Raw genomic sequence first — 16,842 nt, forward strand, 5'->3', positions numbered from 1 at the left:
GCCAAGAATAATTTAATTCAACAAAAACCAAATACTGAATTAAGAGACATAAAGAGACACACAAAATCAGAATACCTAAATATATCTTAGACAAGTCCAATTTTCCATAAAATCATTCTTGTAGACAAACAACATTAATCTGATAAGAGTTACTAACTATAAGAGAGGCTATACAGTATTGATTAAAGATATAACTCTAGAACATGACTGCTTGATATAAATCACAGCTTTGTTATTTTACCTGCTGCTTCGTGATCTTAGGTCAATTACTGATGTCTCTGTTTTTTCATCTATACAATGGGAAAAGTAACAACACCTCTTTCATGAGGCTACTGCAAAGGTCAGAAAGTAAATCTATGTGATATGCTTAGGTCAGTGCCTGGTATGTGTTAAATGCCATGCAGGTATTTGTCATTATTTATGAAAACAAATGGAGTGACTGGTAACTACCGGGTTTTTCTAAAGATACAGCCTTTAAAATTGTCCAACTAGCTGTCTATACAATCCAGCAATGAGCTCACACTAGCTTATTCAGTCAACAGATACTTATTCAGCATCTGCTCCATGCCAGGCATCACACTTCCACTTCTACTGTCAACACCTCAATTCGTTCAGTGGTGAAAATGAGCTTAACCACCTCTTGTTATTATTATTAAAGCCAGCTGTATTGCATGCCATACTTATCTATACTTAAATAGTAATTTCTCCTTGATATTACTCAGTTATTTTCCACTTTTTTTCACTTATTAAAAAAATACATATAAAGGAAACTTTAGACAAATATAAAGATCAAGAGACTCATAATGAATCCCACATACCCATCACCCAGTTTCAATCATTAACACATTAAAAATCTTATTTATAATCCACTTCAAGTATTTTATAGCAAACCCCAGACATAGTAGTACCATGTCCATGTCTGTTCAGTATTTACCATCTATCTCTAAAATACTATTCTAACTAAAACAGTAATTACTACTAATTAATTCCTTGATAGTAAATAATCAGTGTTCAAATTTCCCCAAATACCACAAATGATTTTACAGGTTTTTTTTACTCCATCGGATTTAGCAATTGGGCATTGTGTCAATAAAATGAAGGTGACCTTAATAGTAACAGTTTCAATAAAAGAAGGAGATGAAAGCCAGATTTGAGCAGGCAAAGAAATTAACAGAAATATGGAAATGGAGATCACTGTATATGCTCTTGCAAAGCTCAAATATGACAAAGAAGGGAGAAAAACTGGGAGATACATGCAGGATCAGGATCAAAGGGGAGCTGACTATGTAAACTGATGAAAAATGAAGACGCTGCAGACATAGGTAAAACGGAAAGAAAACTAAAAAAAATAAGGTCCAAGAGGTGAGGGGATGAGACCAAAAGCACAAGTGCAGAGGCTGACCTTGAATAAGGGAGATAACCCAAACTTTGACATTGAAAGAGCAAAGAGCTATTAAGCCTGACTAAGAGAATGGGAAAGTTTCTGTGTGTGGCAGGCAGCGGGGTCATGGAGTAAGGAGGTAATGAGGTTAACACTTTGAAATGGCCTCAAGTTTTCTTAAGCATTTCTTAAAGCATTAGCATTAAGTCACTGATTAAAAGTAGAGTGCTAGAAAGAATAATTCATGGGGCTAGATAAAATGTCAAAGATCTGGATGGAATTTAGAGACTGAAAGAGGGAAATGACCAGACAGATGTAAGAATTAATCAGCATTCAAATCTTATGCAGATTTCAAAAAACAATTTCAAACATTACCCTTTCCATGAAGCTTTTCTTAATTTTCTTAACCAATGGTAATTTCCCCTCTTGGAGCCTTTGCTTTTATTGCTCATAATGGTTTATTTCCACTAGGAAAAAAAATGCATTTCTCTTTCTCCCAGTAGCTAGACTGTAAGCACTCTGTGGGTACTTATCTGTGTCACACACAAGATTATAAACAGTACTTACAGTATATAATTTAGAATCTTATTACCTTTTACAAAACAGTACAATTTAATACTAAAAGAGCAAAAGAGACAGTAACTACTGATGACGTGAGAGCACACAGACCTGAGCCAGGTGTTAAAAGGGAAAAAAAGGCCCAAAGCTGAACAGGGAAGAGTGTAAAGTCAAGTGTCTCAAGGATTGGTGTTAACACTATACATGGTAAGAGCTGTTTATAAATAACACTAAGCTCTCTCATTAACAAAGTTTTGCAAATGAGCAAAAAAGACTTACTACAATGTGTGGGTGGGGGAAAAGTTGTGGTTTTAATGTGGATAAATTCATATTCATCCAAATCATGTACAAAATATTATATTCTGGTGAACCAACTAGGAAAGAGGAAGACTACACTTTACTGGATGACAGAAGAATTCAGACAGACTCATCTAGCTGAACAATCACTGACAAGTACAGACCTTTAGTGACAAGGTTCAAGCCTCCTCAAAGCACAGATGAAGTCAGAAGAAAGAAGACTTAGTTCTGGGGATAAAACTGAAAGAAACAGCTTTAACAGTGTATGAAATCTATTTCAAATACTTACCATTTAAAAAAAAACTTGGCTTTCAACATCTTGGATACACTGAAGGGAACACCATCTTGCGTTCTGCCCTGGTACATTTTTCTCCGCAATCAGGTAAATGACCCTCAGTCCCAGATTTACAGGGAGAGCAGAAGGTTAGAACCTGGGATGTCCTGTCCCCTTAAGACCTCTGCTTCCTGATCAAGAAACAAAAACTAACCTCCCTCATACCTTTCAGAGTCGTACTCCCCATAGCCCACCTCAACTCTATTTGCAGCCTGAATCCTAGTTAATTACAGGCTTCTATAACCCATTCTTAGCCCACTAGCGACAGGAGGAGTGACTACACCACAGGCTCAAGCTGAACAGTAAGTGGCAAGGTACAATTTTGAGCAGGTTTCTAAAGAAACTATATAACTGATGTATTAACTATGGCACAGAAAAGAATTATAGATCGAGGTAACATTTGGAGCACTAGTGTGTTAAGTTACTCTACCTTGACCATATTTCACAGGTCAGACAAAACTAGCCATAGACAATATGTGAACAAATGGGCATGGCAGTGTTCCAATAAAACTTTATCAACAAAACTGTTGGTAAGTAATAGTTTACCAACCTTGATACAACATTTTACCTTCATGTTTAAAACAGAAATATACAGCTATGTATGATCAAAGTTATATAAGAAATTCATAAGAGAAAGCTTGGGAGCAAACAGTAAAATAAAATGTACATAGCAGTAGAGATGGCCAAATTATGGGTAACCGGTCAGAGTATCACCACAAAAAAATTTTTTTAATTGTAGAAGTTACAAAATAGAAAATAAAATGGATTACAATGTATTAATAAACAAGTAATTTAAGCTTATGGTAATTGCTATTAAAAAAAAAAAACAACAGGGTACTACCCTTGTTAGAGAGACTCTGAAGGGAGTAGAGAAACAGAAAACATCTCCAAAGAGGGGACATGTATGCTGAGACCTGAAAGACAATGAAGTCAGTCAAGAAAAGAGCTGACGTAAGAGCATTTAACCAGAAAGCAAAAGAAAGCAAAGGTGTTGATCATAATGAAAAGTGTCCCAGTCTCTGCAACCCCATGGACTGACAACTGTTCTGAGAAGAGAAAGGAGACTGAAGAAATGATGGAACAATGGAAAAACAGTTTTAATAAGACAAACCTCATCGCAAAGTAAGTTGTCTCCAAACAAGGCACGACCAGCTTCATCACACAGGGATGGCAGAAAAGGCAAGGTTGGTTCGAAGCGTTTGGGAATTCTGGAATCTCAGGATTTTATCTAAACTTACCAAGGGTCACCATTCCAATTCCCATGATCTCCCTTCTTCCCTAATCATTGTACTTCCACACAAGAGACCTTATGATTTTTATTTAAGCTCCCTGGTCCTCTGATACTTGAATCAAGAATTTGTAAGACTGCCATGTTCTTCATATTCTCCAGTATAGTCAGAAATAGCCAGCCCACTTACACTTCTTATACTCCTCATTCTCCCCAGCAAGGTCTTATGGAATAGCTGCTTCGTCTACCAGAGTTGTGCCTCCAATAAGCATTGATTTTACATAGCCACAGGCTAAATAAAGTAATTGTTTACTTGAAGCTTTGTTAATCTGAAAAACTTCTGTTGGGTTAAGCCACTGAAATTTGAGGGTCAATTTGTAATTACAACACAGTGCAGACACTAATAGTAAAGAGATCCATTAAAAAATATCTTTCACTATTCTGGTAACTCAGAAAGACTCTAAGTCAAATTCACTAACCATTTAAAATGGCTAAGAACTACCTTTGCCATACAAATACACAGAGGTGTATGATTTATATACATACATATACAAAGATGTGAAAATAAAAGAAATTCTTGATAAGAATATTTCACTTACAGTGTGAGCACATTTCCAAAGGATAACTTGCCTCATTTCCCTGGAGAAAAGAAATAATAATAGTTAGTCACAAAATTGGCACAAATGTCTTTAGAAGATTGAACTTGAGTATTTTGAGTCATGAAACATTGAGCAATAGCCATAAACCAATGTGGTTAGACTACAAATATTTTTTTTACTTAAAAAATTATATAATATGATAGAAAGAGCTCTTGCATCAAACAAGCCTGAGCTGTAGCTCTGTCACTTAAGACATACAAACATTTGATTAAAATTTATTTTACATATTTTTAACACCCTAAACATACTGTATATCAAACTTTAACACACTGCAGACTGTCAATGCTCTAACTTGTCTTGCTGGACGAACTCATTTTTGGGTAGAGTTCAGAATAAAGCTTCTCCTGCCATCTCTCTTTACTCTTTAGGCATTTACTCTTTACTCTCATTTACTCTTTAGGCAGAGTTTACTGAGACTTTAAAGCTGCTAAGAAAAATCTGTTACCTTTTATACCTGCATTGAAACTGAATTTTCTATATGCTATGCAACTAAAATAAGAAATAATAGGAAGGTAGGTCCAGTGTAAGACAGCCAGCCACTTGAACTCCAGTTTGTTTGTTTTTTTTTTTCAGGAAAAGTCTTATCTCATGGATAAACTCTAAGTGAATACAATTTACCTGGATTCCTAACTTAAATTTTTATTTAAGGAAAAAAGTGCTGAAGAAAAACTACCGACCTGATCCAAGGCCTACATTTAACAATTCTTGATGACTTGGTACACGGAGGTCAAGTAAGTTGGTGAAAATCAGACCATTTGATTAATAACAGAACCAGGTACGTGTGTGTGCAAGTGCTAAGTTGCTTCAGTCGTGCCCAACTTTTTGTGATCCTGAAGACTGTAGCCCTCCTGGGTCTTCTTGTCCATGGGATTCCCCAGGCAAGAACACTGGAGTGGGTTGCCATTTGCTACTCCAGGGGGTCTTCCTGACCCAGGTTATCAAACCCACATCGCTTAAGCCCCCTGCATTGGCAGGCAGGTTCTTTATCACTAGCACCACCTGGAGTAGCTCTAAAACGGTAAAAATTCCAAGTATAACAGGCTAACATGATGTAAAAATGATCAAGAAATTTTTTGAAAAAGTCAACAGAACTTAAAAGTAATACAAATTGAATTTTTAAAGTTCATCAATAAAACTGAGTATACCTTGCATCCTATATCCCAGCTATCTAATTGTGACCCTGTCTAGCAGGAAGTGTACAACAGGATTAACACTTAAACATTTGAATATACCAAAGTATTCCAAGAAGTTACTGAATACAGTCTGAAATGAGAAATATCATTTTAATCTGGCAAACTAGCTCTTAAACTCTTTAAAAGTATTCTGAGTAAACATAAGGTCTAAAAGTATTCTGAGTAAACGTAAGGTCTAAAAGTATTCTGGGTAAATGTAAGGTCTAAGAAAAGTTTATCAGTAAATTAGCATCTGTAATTCTTATCTTGCTAACAATCTTTTTCTTGAAAATTATAGCAGCTAATTTAACTGGTTAGCCTAATTTTAGGTCAATTTAAACATCAAATATATATTAAAACAGAGATAGAAGTAGCAAACATTGATAAAAAATGACATTATTAATGAGCAGAGATAAAGAGTTCTACTTATTTTGCATCTTATTTAATTAACCTTAAGATTCTTACCATGATTCTTACTTATCTCTTACTGTTTCACATATTTAAAAATTCCACTCTACCTTACAATTAAGTATGTTTCTTATGAGGTTCTCAAAAAAGTATAGTGATCCTTATACTGTCACTGTGAGGTGTTTTTTAAATGATTTAACTTTTTAAAATGTTGTTTAAATGTTAAAATGTAATTGTTTCATAGGTGAAGGCAAAAGGGTTATGTAGTAGTTTCAGGGAGGACTTAGAAACCAGGTCCTTGTTTCTCCAGCCCACTGACCTTCACAGTGTATCGATTCTTTATAAATGGTACCATCCATCCTCTCTGCCTGTATCACTTCCTTCTAAGCAATCACAAGACCCAAGGATCAATCTGGCTGGGTTTCTCAGGGCTTTTCCATCAACAATGAACGCTTCATCTCTCTCCTAAACTTATTTCAACCTTAACCCATCTAATTTTATACCCAGAAAGGTATCTTCCAAATATTTAATATTAAGGTAAAGTGTCTTTCCAAGATACCCCAAAGTTAAGAAAAATATACATTTCCCTCATTTTTAAATGTCTTTCAAATGTAACTTTCACTTTTGTGTTTGTATTTAACACAAACATAACAATGTACTGTAGAGTATATAATGTGTAGAAGACAGACATGCAATCAAGAAAAATGTAAAAAATTAATATATTTGTCAAGATCTTATACTACAAGGGAAACATTACATTATTTGAAGGTAGAGCATGATGCTGAAGATGCATATTGTAAACCCTAGAGCAGTACTTTATAATAAAAAAAAAATGGAATCATAAAAACAATCCAAAGAAAGGTAGAAAAATATGAAGCAAGGATCAAAAACCAAATGAGAAAAAAACAGTAACTAGCAATTTAGATTTAAATCCAAGTATTCTGAGAATTATATTATGTTTGATATAAATGGCCTAATAATTCCAATTAAAAGAATATACAACTATATGCTATCTACAAGAAGCCTACTTTACAGATAGGTTGAAAGAGAGAGATACTGTAAAAGCAATGATCGAAAGAAACATACAGTGGCTAGCAATAATGGACAATGTGGAGTTCAGAACAAGGAATATTACCAGTGATAAAGAAAATTATTTCATAATCTTAAAAGAGTCAATTCATTTAGAAAGATGTAACAATCTTAAATATACTGTGATATGTAATGAGAAATATCCTTGGTCCTCATTCATTTCTAGCATAAGAACTCCTTAGAATGTTTTAAGTGAGGAGAGCTATTGAGATTTCTTTTGCTATATTAATGATATGACTATGGGAAAGGACCAAGGACAGGGGCTGGTGGCCAGGGGACTTCCCTGGTGGTACAGTGGATAAGAATCTGCCTGCCAATGCAGGGGACATGGGTTCGATCCCTGGTCTGGGAAGATTCCATATGCCACAGGGCAACTAAGTCCATGCACCACTCTGAAAGAAGAGAAACCACCCCCGATGGGAAGCTGGCACACCACAGCAGAGAATAGCCTCTGCTTACCGTAACTAGAGAAAACTCGCACAAAGCAGTGAAGACCCAGCACAGCCAAAATAAAAACCACTCACCAATGGCTGATGATTTAATCTGGGCTGGAGACTGAACTCAACCACCATTGGTGAGTGGTTTAACAATCATGCCAAATAATGCTTCTATATAAGGCATCTATATAATAAAGCCTCCAGAAAAAAAAAATAACAAAAATAGGGGCTAGAGACCCCTTCTGGGTTTGGGAGCACCTGGAACAGCATGGAAGCTCCACATGCCTTCCCATGTACCTCTTCCATCTGGCTGTTCCTGAGTTACACCCTTTTATAATTAGCCCGTGGTCTACTAAGTAAAATGTTTGAGTTCTGAGATGTACTAGCAAACTAATCAAACTCAAGGCAGGGGTTGTTGGAACCTCCAATCTATAACTGGTTGGTCAGAACCTCAAGGAACAACCTGGACTTGGAATTCCCATCTAAGGTGGGGGTGGGGTGGGGATGGAGGCAATCTTATAGGTCTGAGTTCTTAACCTGTGGAATCTCATGATATCTCTAGATCCACAGTGTCAGAATTGAGTTGAATTGTAGGACACCTGGTATCCAAGAATTTTGTGGTTGTGTAGGGAAACTCATTGTAACGGAGTCCCAGAACCCTTTCATATACAGTTATCCCACAGTAATGACAGGGGCTTGGTTCCAGGACCCTCAGAGATACCCTAATCCTTGGATTCACTTCGATCATGGAGTACTACAATGGCTGCTGGAAAAAAAAAAAAAATCCCTGTATTAGTAGACTCGCACAGTTCAAACACATGTTTAAGAGCCAACTGTATGCTTAATAACAGCTTCAAAATTAAATGTGTCAAACAAAGAGAACTGAAAGGAAATAGACAATCATATTTGGAGATTTTAACATCTCTCTCACTGTAACTGACAGAACATAAGCAGACCAAAGGATGAAGTAAACAGAACTGTGGAAGATCAGAATAACAGTATCACCCAAGATGTCCTAAAACAACAAAATACTCTGTTCTACTGCACATGAACATTCATGAAGATAGACATTATTCTGAGCCTCAAAAAAAAACAGTCTTAATAGAAGACTGAAATCATACAGAATATATTTTCACATTACAATGGAATTAAATAAAGGTATCAGGAAACATTCAAATATCTGAATATAAACAACACAATTCTAAATAACCCAAAAGTCACCGAAGAAATGATGAGAGAAACCAAAATGTTTTGAACAGAGTGAAAACTGAACCGATCAGAATTTAAAGACTACAGGTTAAGCAGTCTTTTGAGGAAAGTACTACCCGAAGAGAAGTCTAAAATGCAAAATCTCTTCCTACCTTTAAGAGCCAGAAAAAGAATAAATTAAACCCAAGGCAAGGGGAGAAAGAGAAAACTAAAAACAGAAATTAATGAACTAGGAAGTAGACAAACAGAAACAAAAATCAGTAAAATCAAAACTTCATTTTTTGGAAAAGGTCAATAAATAACACCCCAAGCAAATCACTACAGATGCTACAGACATTAAAAGAAAAATAAGTGTATATTTAAAAAAAGCATGAAAATAAAATGTCTAACTCAGCTGAAATGGACAAGTTTCTTGAAAAACTGAATCTACCAAAAATGACTCAAGAGGAAAAAAACAGGTAAGTTGATCTATTGCTATTAAATTGAATTTGAGGGGGGGGAATGACTTTAACAGAAAAACTAAAGACCTGATGCCTTCACTGGTCAATTCTACCATACGTTCAAAGTCCGAAAACATACAAATTCATTTAGAAAGCAGAGGAAATAGTTCCTAACTCATTTTACGGGGCCAGCATTGCCTTGAGAGCAAAATCAGACAACTACATCACAAAAAAGAAAACTATTCCCCAGTATTTCATGTCCATGAATACAAAAACCCTTAACAATATTTAACTGTGGTGCTGGAGAAGACTCTTGAGAGTCCCATGGACTGCAAACAGATCAAATCAGTCAATCCTCAAGGAAATCAGTCCTGAATATTCACTGGAAGGACTGATGCTGAAGCTGAAACTCCAATACTTTGGCCACGTAATGTGAAGAACTGACTCATTGGAAAAAACCCTGATGCTGGAAAGATTGACGGCAAAAGGAGAAAGGGGCAGCAGAGGACGAGATGGTTGGATGGCATCACCAAGTCAATGGACATGAGTTTGAGCAAGCTCTGGGAGTTGGTGAAGAGCAGGGAAGCCCAGCGTGCTGCAGCCCATGGAGTCGCAAAGAGTAGGACACGACTGAGCAACTTTCACTCTCAACTCACTTTCAGATTTTAAAGTCCATGAAGACAACAATTATTATGTTTCTATATCCCTTGCCAGGTTTAACATTATCCTAACTTTACTAAAGGAAGAAGAGTTTAATAGGTACATATAAAAATTTACATTGCTTAAGCAATTTGGTTTAAGTGGACTTTCAAGCATCAGTGCGTTGAACAGTGAGCCTGTCCCTTCAAGGAAAGCAACTGATACATGAAACATGAAAAAGAGAAAACCACAATAAAGAAAGAAAACATATAAAGAACTACCAAATAGCAACTGTAGAACTGAAAAACAATAACTGATACAGTAATGCAGTGAGTAAACTCAACAGAATAGAGCAGACAGAGGCAAGAGTCAGTAACTGGTACACAGAGGAAAAGAAATTATCCCGTCTGGACAACAGAAAGAAAACAAATTGAAAAAAAATAGTCCACAGAGCTTTGGGGAATTATAAACTGAGGGATTATAAAAAAGGTTTAACACCTGTCATACTTCTGAGAATGGAGAATGTTTTAAAAGTTATTAAAATGGTCTGACTTTATCCTAGAAAAAAAACTGGTCTGTGAGAAGTTGACAAATTTGTTTTTCAACAGATATAGACACTTGGACTGATTTTAACTTTCCCCTCAAGTCTATGCTACTCAGAATTAAAAAAAAATTATGATTACAATTTTAGTATACATAAAAATCAGTAAGAATACTAGAATGTTTTCTAAAGAAATTTTCTGGCAGAGAAATGCAAATATATTTGGATCTCCTTTATCTCATTTTGTTTAGAGTTACTTTGATCTTAAAGTGTCAAGATGTGAGAGAACAAAAATAAATTTTATAAACGCATACTATAAAGTTTAGAATATTTTCAAAGGGCATGCTGTCAGGATATTTAGACATTCATCTTTATCTAGTAGACTTTAAGTCGTGACAACATTGTCTTATTTGGTTACAGGCTCTCCTTGTGAACTATAAATATTATTTCAGCATTAAGAGTATATGCTTGTTGATCTGAAGTACATATAAATGCTTAAAAGACAGCCAGTATGAAAAGTGTGCATCAAGGAAAGTAGAACTCTAAAGATTTTTTAATAACCAAACTTAAGAATCTGATTCTCCCAATATTCAATTAAGTTCAGTTCAGTCGCTCAGTAGCGTCCGACTCTTTGCAACCCCATGAATCGCAGCATGCCAGGACTCCTTGTCCATCACCTGCTCTCGGAGTTCACCCAAATCCATGTCCATCGAGTAGGTGATGCCACCCAGCCATCTCATTCTCTGTCTTCCCCTTCTCCTCCTGCCCCTAAATCCCTCCCAGCATCAGAGTCTTTTCCAGTGAGTCAACTCTTCGCATGAGGTGGCCAAAGTATTGGGAGTTTCAGCTTTAGCATCAGTCCTTCCAATGACCACCCAGGGCTGATCTCCTTTAGAATGGACTGGTTGGATCTCCTTGCAGTCCAAGGGACTTGTAAGAGTCTTCTCCAGCACCACAGTTCAAAAGCATGAATTCTTCGGTGCTCAGCTTTCTTCACAGTCCAACTTTCACATCCATACATGACCACTGGAAAAACCATAGCCTTGACTAGATGGACCTTAGTCGGCAAAGTAATGTCTCTGCTTTTGAATATGCTATCTAGGTTTGTCATGACTGTCCTTCCAAGGCGTAAGTATCTTTTAATTTCATGGCTGCAGTCACCATCTGCAGTGGTTTTGCAGCCCAAAAAAATAAAGTCTGACACTGTTTCCCCATCTATTTCCCATGAAGTGATGGGACCAGATGCCACGATCTTAGTTTTCTGAATGTTGAGCTTTAGGCCAACTTTTTCACTCTCCTCTTTCACTTTCATCAAGAGGCTCTTTCGTTCCTCTTCACTTTCTGCCATAAGGGTGGTGTCATCTGCATATCTGAAGTTATTGATATTTCTCCCGGCAATCTTGATTCCAGCTTGCGCTTCTTCCAGCCCAGCATTTCTCATGATGTACTCTGCATAGAAGTTAAATAAGCAGGGTGACAATATACAGCCTTGACGTACTCCTTTTCCTATTTGGAACCAGTCTGTTGTTCCATGTCCAGTTCTAACTGTTGCTTCCTGACCTGCATATCGGTTTCTCAAGAGGCAGGTCAGGTGGTCTGGTATTCCCATCTCTTTCAGAATTTTCCACAGTTTCTTGTGATCCACATAGTCAAAGGCTTTGGCATAGTCAATAAAGCAGAAATAGATGTTTTTCTGGAACTCTCTGGCTTTTTCCATGATCCAGCAGATGCTGGCAATTTGATCTCTGGTTCCTCTGCATTTTCTAAAACCAGCTTGAACATCTGCAAGTTCACAGTTCACGTATTGCTGAAGCCTGGCTTGGAGAATTTTGAGCATTACTTTACTAGCGTGTGAGATGAGTGCAATTGTGCAGTAGTTTGAGCATTCTTTGGCATTGCCTTTCTTTGGGATTGGAATGAAAACTGACCTTTTCCAGTCCTACGGCCACTGCGGAGTTTTCCAAATTTGCTGGCATATTGAGTGCAGCACTTTCACAGCATCATCTTCTAGGATTTGAAATAGCTCAACTGGAATTCCATCACCTCCACTAGCTTTGTTCGTAGTGATGCTTTCTAAGGCCCACTTGACTTCACATTCCAGGATGTCTGGCTCTAGGTGAGTGATCACACCGTCGTGATCATCTTGGTCGTGGAGATCTTTTTTGTACAGTTCTTCTGTGTATTCTTGCCACCTCTTCTTAATATCTTCTGCTTCTGTTAGGTCCATACCATTTCTGTCCTTTATCGAGCCCATCTTTGCATGAAATGTTCCCTTTTATTGAAAAGGATAAAGTAGGTCTTCATAAATGTTCCTTATCCAACTGAGTTAGTTTCCCCAAAGTATATTTTCCTGAAATTTTGCCTTTTTTTTGTTTCGAATTATGAATGAGTGGGACTTCCCTAGTGGTCCAGTGGTGAAAAGACCACCTTGCAAATGCAGGTGACATGGGTTTGATCCCTGGTTGGGGAGCTAAGATCTCACGTGCCACAGGGCAACTGAGCCCACACACCGCGACCTCTGAGCCCACGTGACACAACCGCTGAGTCCAGGGCCAGCAACAGAAGGTTCTGCATGTCACAACAAAGATCCCAAGAGTCTCGAGGTTAAGACCCGACGCAGCCAAATGAATTAATTAAATAAATACTTTTTAAAAAACTATGAATGGGTCTCGAATTTTATCAAATGTATTTTCTTCAACTGATATGATCATGTGATTTTTATTCTTCAGAATATTAATATGGTAGATCATATTTAAAAATTTTTTTTTCTTTTCAAAGGGAGTAAAGAGGAGAATATAAAAGCTGGCTGAAAACTCAACATTCAAAAAAAAATGAAGATCATGGCATCCAGTCCCATCACTTCATGGCAAATAGATGGTAAAACAATGGAAATAGTGACAGACTTTATTTTCTTGGGCTTCAAAATCTCTGTGGATGGTGACTGCAGCCATGAAATTAAAAACGTTTGCTCATTGGAAGAAGAGCAATGACACACCTAGACAGTATATTAAAAAGCAGAGACATGATTTTGCCTACAAACGTCTGTATAGTAAAAGCTAAGGAGTCATGAACAGATGTGAGAGCTGGACAATGAAAAAGGCTGAGTCCTGAAGAACTGATGCCTTCGAACTGTGGTACTGGAGAAGACTCTTGAGAGTCCCCTGGACAGCAAGGAGATCAAACCAGTCACTCCTAAAGGAAATCAACCCTGAATTTTCATTAGAAGGACTGATGCTGAAGCTGAAGCTCCAATACTTTGGCCATCTGATGCGAAGAGGTGAAAAAACTGGAAAAAACCCCTGATGCTGGAAAGATTGATGGCAAAAGGAGAAACGGGCAGCAGAGGACGAGATGGCTGGATGGCATCACCAAGTCAATGGACGTGAGTTTGAGCAAGCTCCGGGAGATGGTGAAGGACAGGGAAGCCTGGTGTGCTGCAGTCCACAGGGTCGCAAAGAGTCAGACACAACTGGGCAACTGAGCAACAGCAACTTCAAATGAATAAATCTCTGGATGGTTATTTAGAATGGGATAAATAAAACAGACATTTACCTTATTAAACAAGATTTGATATTACTATACTACCTAACTGGAGGACCTCCCTATAGATGGTAAAGAATCTCCCTGCAATGCAGGAGACTCTGGTTTGATCCCTGGGTCAGGAAGATCCTCTGGAGAAGGAAGTGGCAACCCACTCCAGTATTCTTGCTTGGAGAATCCATGGACAGAGGAGCTTGGCTGGCTACAATCCATGGGGTCACAAACAGTCAGACACGACTGAGTGACAGACACTATTTAATGTTAGTTGATTTTCAAATAGTGAAACAGCCCTGCTGCATCCATGCAATGGGCCATACACAGTTATGACATTAAAAAAAATTTTTTTTTACCCAATGTTTAACTCTATTTGCTTATATCTGCTAAGGATTTTTGCATCTACACTGATATGGGAATACTATAGTTTTGTTCTTTGTATCTTTTAAAAATTCTTTTTTCGGTATCAAGGCAATAGGACTATTTAAACTATTTCATACTGGGTGAGGTGTGGTGGTTTGCATTTTTCAAGAAACTGGTCCATTACATCAAAGTTGTCAAATTTAAGGGTGCAGAGCTGTTCGTATTATTTATTATCTTGTTCACATATTCAGGGTCTATGATAATACTATTAAGTTTTATTCCTGATACTGATACTTTGCTGCTTCTTTAATTTCTCTCAGTGTGGCTGGAAGTTTGTTAGTTTAGTGATCTTTTTGAAGAACGAGCTCTTTCTTCACTGATTTCCTTCACTGTCCTTCTGTTTTCAGTTACCCTGATTTCTGTTTTTATTTCCTTCCTTTGGGTAGATTTTTCTCTTTCTTCAGTTCTTGAGGGAGCCTCTTCTCTTCCTCTCCTAGGAATCCAATGACACAAATGTTAAATCTGTTTTATAGTCCCACAGTTTGCTGAGGCTCTGTGGGTTATTTTTATCATTCTGTTTTCCTTCTGTTGTTCAGACTAGGTAACTTCTTTTCCTCTGTCTGCCCGTTTATTGACTCCTCTGTTCTCTTCTGTTGAGTTTACCCACTGCATTACTCTATCAATTATTGTTTTTCAGTTCTAAAACTGCCATTTGCTGCTTCTTGGTTAGATTTAATAAAATTAATACTTTTTACTGCTTTACCAACGATATTGAGAGAAATTGGCGTTTTTTTCACCTGCAACTGCATGGCAGTGAATATAATGACTACTGATACAGTACAGTGTCATTGTTTTCATTCATGCTAAGGTATCAGCAGTTTTACCAGCCACTGCTTTTGCACCATCAATGCAAATGTAAACAGAGTGAATAAAACAAATATTATTTCTGTGTTATAATGAAAACAGCTTTTGCTCGTGGACCCCCTGAAAGGGTCTTGGGGATTTCCCAGTTATCATGAACCACTCTGAAAACTAATGATCCAAAGATCTTATTTAAATTTTGCCAACTGAGAAAAGCAGCATTTGAAGAGAAATTCACCACTGAAAAAAGAAAATCTACCACAGCAACAAAACCAATAGACTATGCATCTGTTCTACTTTTTCTAATATTCTATTATGGTTCCATAATAATAGTCTATATTATTCTACAATATATACACAGCCTGGCATGCTGTGATTCATGGGGTCGCAAAGAGTAGGACACGACTGAGTGACTGAACTGAACTGATTCTACAATACATAAATGTGTCCCAATAGCATTCTTTGTGGAAAAAAAAAAATCTTGGATCGTGTATTGTGGTTAATAGCCATGTTGCTCTTAATTAAGAGTACTTTAAACTGGAACAACTCTTCAGTCTGTTTATGTAGTTCATAACTTTGATATTTATAAAGAATATTTGCCAGTTATTCTGTAGACTCTCCTTCAAAGAGTTTACCTAATGCTTCCTCATGATTTGATTTGGGTAAAATACCAAAGAGGCGGTAACATATTCTTGCCAGATAGTGGGGAAAAGATAATGTTAGTTTTTCTCATTACTGGTAACTCTGATTACTGATAACAGAGGGGCTTTCCTGACAGCTCAGTTGATTGAGAAATGCCTGCAATGCAAGAAACCCTGGTTTGATTCCTGGGTCAGGAAGATCCTCCAGAGAAGGGATAGGCTAACTACTCCAGTATTCTGGCCTGGAGAATTCCACGGACTGTACAGTCCATGGAGTAGCAAAGAGTCGGACATGACTGAGCGACTTTCACTTTGATTGATCACTTTGACTGATAGATTTCTCCTTCATAAAGTTACATTTTCCCCTTTGTACTTAATAAGCATCTTGTGGGAAGATATTTTTTGGTCTATGTAGATATTCAAGTTATTCCTCAAACTTTCATCCACTCATTTTAACATCAACTGATGATTCTTATCTGAGTCAATTATATCATGATGGCTGCTGAGTTAGCCAGCCTCCAAGACGATTTCCACCTTTTGATATTCCCCTTGCCTTGTGTGACTTGTATAATCCCCTTGCCTGACGTGACTTGCCTTTAACCAACCGAGTGCGACAATATTAAGAGGATACCACTTTTGTGATTAGGTTACAAAAGACTGTGACTTCCACCTTGCCAACAAGTCTCTATAACCTCATCTTGCACGCTTTAATGAAGCTCACATAGCAAGGTGACCTCTAATCAACAGCCCACAAAGAACTAAATGTTGCCAACAACACTGTGGAAGTCAGATTCTTCCCCAATCAAGCGTTCAGATGAGACCACAACCCACAGACTAACACCTTCATGTCAGTCTTTCAAGTTTCCATGAAGTAGAGAACACGGCTAAGCCCAGGGAAACTGCAAAATAATCTGTGTTATTTTAGGCTACTACACTGTTGGGTAATTTGTTCTGAAGCAATAGGTAACTGACACAATTGCCATGTGGTATTTTTTAAATTTCATCAATCCTTCAACATTTCTTATTTGGTTTGCTCCTGTAGGAAAGACTT

At 37.3% G+C, this 16,842-nt stretch overlaps 1 protein-coding gene across 2 annotated transcripts in view; it reads right to left on the minus strand.

The window, feature by feature from the left end:
* Positions 1-16,842, minus strand: part of PPP3R1 (protein phosphatase 3 regulatory subunit B, alpha) — a 65,574-nt gene that overhangs the window by 22,427 nt on the left and 26,305 nt on the right. For both annotated transcript variants that reach the window (XM_018055439.1, XM_018055438.1), the window contains exon 2: positions 4,398-4,437. In XM_018055439.1, coding sequence (XP_017910928.1) covers positions 4,398-4,437 — 40 coding nt within the window. The remainder of the gene's footprint in view (positions 1-4,397; positions 4,438-16,842) is intronic.

This window comes from Capra hircus, chromosome 11, assembly GCF_001704415.2.
Source record: "Capra hircus breed San Clemente chromosome 11, ASM170441v1, whole genome shotgun sequence".
NCBI lineage: Eukaryota > Metazoa > Chordata > Mammalia > Artiodactyla > Bovidae > Capra > Capra hircus.